Source organism: Aplysia californica, unplaced genomic scaffold (genome assembly GCF_000002075.1).
Source record: "Aplysia californica isolate F4 #8 unplaced genomic scaffold, AplCal3.0 scaffold00710, whole genome shotgun sequence".
Lineage (NCBI taxonomy): Eukaryota > Metazoa > Mollusca > Gastropoda > Aplysiida > Aplysiidae > Aplysia > Aplysia californica.
Genome location: NW_004797980.1, coordinates 388,551 through 392,882, shown reverse-complemented (window position 1 = coordinate 392,882; position 4,332 = coordinate 388,551). Strand labels below are relative to the sequence as shown.

The 4,332-nt window shown below is 38.9% G+C and overlaps 1 protein-coding gene across 3 annotated transcripts in view; it reads right to left on the bottom strand.

Annotated features, from left to right (window-relative positions):
• The window catches only part of LOC101860529 (translation initiation factor eIF-2B subunit delta), a gene marked incomplete at its 3' end in the record, with an annotated part of 17,628 nt that continues 13,296 nt past the window's right edge, over positions 1-4,332 (bottom strand). For 2 of the 3 annotated variants that reach the window (XM_013088251.2, XM_035972492.1), the window contains 4 exon segments: positions 1-133; positions 1,744-1,829; positions 2,269-2,360; positions 4,266-4,327. In XM_013088251.2, coding sequence (XP_012943705.1) covers positions 1-133; positions 1,744-1,829; positions 2,269-2,360; positions 4,266-4,327 — 373 coding nt within the window. 3 annotated transcript variants of the gene reach the window in all.

The following is a 4,332-nucleotide window of genomic DNA, read 5'->3' as shown; positions in this document are numbered from 1 at the left end:
TGTACGTCTCACAGCACACCAGCACCGGCAAGTTATTGGCCTTGGCCAGGGCCGCAATCATCGAGTTTCCCGTGCGGGAGTGCATGTCTCCGATAGCAAACATAGCTGCCGCTCCCAGTAGAACTTTGGTGGCCTGGGGGGGGGGGGGGGGCAAAGGCATTAACGTACATTTATTTATAGCATGAACAGAAAGGAAAGAAAATTATCATAATAATAATAATATTCATGATAACAATAATAATTGTAAAGTTTTCAACAATACAAAAAAAAACCAGAACAAATAAAATGAATAGAATAATAAATGTATAATAATTGTCATATTTAATAAAGATTAAAAAGACAAAAATTATGGATTGCATTTCTATACCATTCATCTGTGCTTGAAAGTAGGCTAAGGGCACTTAACAATATATCATATAAACAAACATTATACATGTATCATGATGACAATAACAATATAAAACAATAGTAATAATAATAAATAACAGCAATAAAGATGATAAAAACATTAGACACATGCAGCTTGCCAGCATCTCACTTGGCTACAGCATTTTTAACTCTATCCATACGTCATGTTTTACTATCGTATCCATACGACGTGGGGATATCTGTGCCTCCACTTTCCAAAGAGGAAATTTACTCGTTAATCCGATCCATACGCATTGCATAGCTGTCTGCCAATATGATTTTTTGAGAAATACTGAAAGTTTCAAAGCTAGATCTTCGTACTAGAAGTATTCTAAAATGTGAAGAATACAACCCGTGGTATAAAATTACCCCAGGCATAAGGATAGGGTTAATTCGCCAGGCCTAGTATGATTCCTTGCCCTTTATGATAGCTGGTCTCTCCAGCAGGGTCTGCAGGGAGCCAAGCGCTCCTTGGTCAAAGGATTCTTAAGAAAGTCCCTGAAAGACACTTTCCAGCTGTCCTTGCTGCACTTTTATGATGCATCAACTTTAGGTTTCCATGAGGACAACTCAGAATAGAGAATACTGCCTTTGGGATTCTAAAATCAGGCATTCTTACGACACGGCCAGCCCAGCGAAGTTGAGTCCTTTTAAGCCTAAAAACCACTCTTGGAATTTGTCCTTTTGAGAACTTCGTTATCTTGTGTTATGTCTTGCCATTTCATGTAAAAAACTCTTGAATTAACCCTTCCAGCCCCAGCCATTTTTGTGCACTCCCTCACCCCAGTCCCAGCCAATACAGCAGTATTTCAGAAAAAGAGGCATGCATTCTAAAAAGCGATGTAGTAACTTTGTAATGAGGTTTTGAGAATAACATATAACAATGTAAGAAAATTATAGTTTAATTAGGTTTGCCAAGTTTGAAAAACGGGCAAATTCTGTACCCCTCGAAACAGAATATACTTTTTTGGGACGGTGGGAGGTACAAGCGCTGCTGAAAATATACGGGCAAGGAGCTGGAAGGGTTAACATGTCTAAAGATTGCTCTGAAAGTACTTCAATGCTTGGGGGCGGGGGGGGGGAGAGAAACGATTTTCAACTCTATTATCTTTGACAACACTAAGTGTTTACTGTACAAAAGGTACACAGTGGGTGGTTGGCGGGTGCTCTGGTGTGGTTTGCTTCTTCTTTCCTATAAAACGTCTACCCTTCTTCTTTTTTATGTTTGTTACTCTCTTGTGACACACACCTCTAATCTTCTGGCGCTCAAATGACCTTATGCAGTTGTGAGCGCTGTAAAACCTCTACTAAAACTAAAAGAAGATACACACTCACCTCACTCATAGCGTGCGACGCGGAACCGATGTACACGTAGGAACACATGATGCCACAGCGAACCAAGAAACGCAACATGGATTTACCTGAGGGAAAAAAATAGTTTGCTTAACAATACACATTCGTCAAAAGAACAGTCGTATCAATTAAACTAACATTCATAATTTTTTTTTGCATGTTTCAACGGAATAAACCACCTCGTGTTTATAACCCTATCAAACACTATACTTGTGGAGGGAAATAATTCTAAATGATTTGTTTTAAATCTTATTTCGAATATTCAAACTTTATTTTTTGTGACAAAAAATAAGTTTAGACCAGGGATGAGCACTCTTTAATACTTTGCAGTCACTTGGCGTTGAAAATTATCCATTTCTGTCATCTGGCGCAGTTCTACGCCAGGCCCGAGAAGTCCATTGCAGTTGCTCTCCTGGCTGGGTGACCAGATGGTGTATTTTGTACTGCTGGCTGTGTGACTGCAAAGTGTTAAATTAGATAGGCCACCCCCCCCCCCCCCCCCCTCACCCTCAGTTCGTGGACGGCCCTCAACAACAATCACCCTGAACCGCTTGCCACTATCGTGAGCTGCTTTCAGAACTTTGGCGATCAAGGAAGAACTGTCGACATTGAGGAAAAAGGGGAGAGAAAAACAAAACAAAGTATAGTGTAAGTATGAGTTTTACAGCACTTGCAACACAATTAGATCCTCTAAGTACCGAAGATATTAGAGCTTGACTTAGAGAGTAACATACTAACAAAAAGGAGACGAGATAAGGATGATAGATATCAGAAAGGAAGGAAAGAGCAAATAATACCAGGGCACCCGTCAATCATCCTTATAATCCAAACCTTAACGTGAGGAAACAAACCATAACTTCATAAGAAAATGCAACAACAAAAAAGAGAAAAAAATAGCATAGACTTAAACTTCAGTGGACCCTCTCAACAAATGCAGAGTAAGAAAGGAAATAACTGTAAAATAAGAAATGAGGGGGAAAAGTGAAATCTATGTCTGTTATGAAATTAATGATAAATGAAAAAAAATAGCTTTCTGACAAGAGAATGGTCTATAAACAATAATAACAATCAACAGGAAAAGGAATGAAATAATTTATGACACAGGAATCGGTAGACACACGTTATAATCTCTCTCTCTACAGTTTTTACACACGTTATAATCTCTCTTTCTACAGTTTTTACAAATATTACAATGGCTAAAACGGTTAGAAAACTAACATTATACCTCAGCTAAAAGAAAACAATTTTTTTTTTAATTTAAAGTGAATATTTATTGCTTTTTCAACCACGATTTCTTCCTACAATTCGTCTTTCCGTCAGAATGATTAGAAGCCCATCAACACAATAATGTTCATTTAGTGCTGGAGAAAAGTAACAAATGAAACAACAGAGGGACGGCAACGAAGTAGAACCCACCAGTGGCAGAAGCCATGTGGGGAACAAAAACACTCAGGATAAACTAAACCACATTGACAATGTTAGACTATTGAATTGCTATGTATTATCAATAAGGAAGGGAAACAATAAATCCTGGATTGTTGATCACTTAGTTACCGTAATTAATTTGACTTATTTCCCAGCAATTGTACCTAATTGTACTTTCATCTATTATCTATTTGTGGTGGCCGAATTTTGCTATTCAAAGGGATTTTTAATGGCTGCATCGATCGACATGCGGTTTTCGCCAAAATATTCTTTAAAATATGCTCCAGATCATGACGCCCTTCATCTTTTCAGTTTTGAGACAGTTTTGTTGCAAAAAGCTAAATTTCTTTATTTCGCCCATTGATTTTGTAGGCCGACGCTTCTGTCTCTGCAATTTTAGAAAATCAGGAGCGGAAATGATATTTCACGAGGCACATTTAGTTTTGAGAGTATAGATCTAGATCTAGACCTTCTAATTTTTTGCATCTCTCAAGATTTATTGCTCCATTCCAGCCAATGACTTTCAGTTGATGTTAATGTACCAATCATTCCTTTCATCGAAAGGGGGCCCAGCTAGTCTTATCTAAACTCACACTTCCTCCCATCCTGTGTTACCACATGTGATCATTTTGGGCAGGTTGTTTTTTTAATGGTAAGTGTTTTACGGCCCTCACAACTGCATAAGGTCATATGAGCGCGCGGGACACGCCAAACATTTTCAATTGGTAGGAAATTTTGAATTTTAACTGGGTGGCAGCCGAAGAGTATTCTTATCGATTTTGGACCAACGGGGGATCTTTAGCGTGCACAACTTGCACATAGGACCTCCAAGAATATTCGCCTTTGTCCGAGAAGGCAAGGTGTAGATCTTTCCTTCCAAAAGATCAGGGGCGTGGATGAAGGACGGTCACTCTTGTCTGTGAGGCCAGACCTCATTTAATTATTTCTTATGTGTTGAATAAATCAACTTCCATCAAGACACAGAGTCTTTATCTTATTTTGCCTACTTGGTGGTTATTAACAACAACGGCAGAAAAATTCCATTACAACAGACAAAACATAGGATGGGAATGACATACGCAGCGTAGACCAGAATGACATCGTCGTCGTCGATCTTTGCGATGGCAAACTCAGCCACGCCCTTCG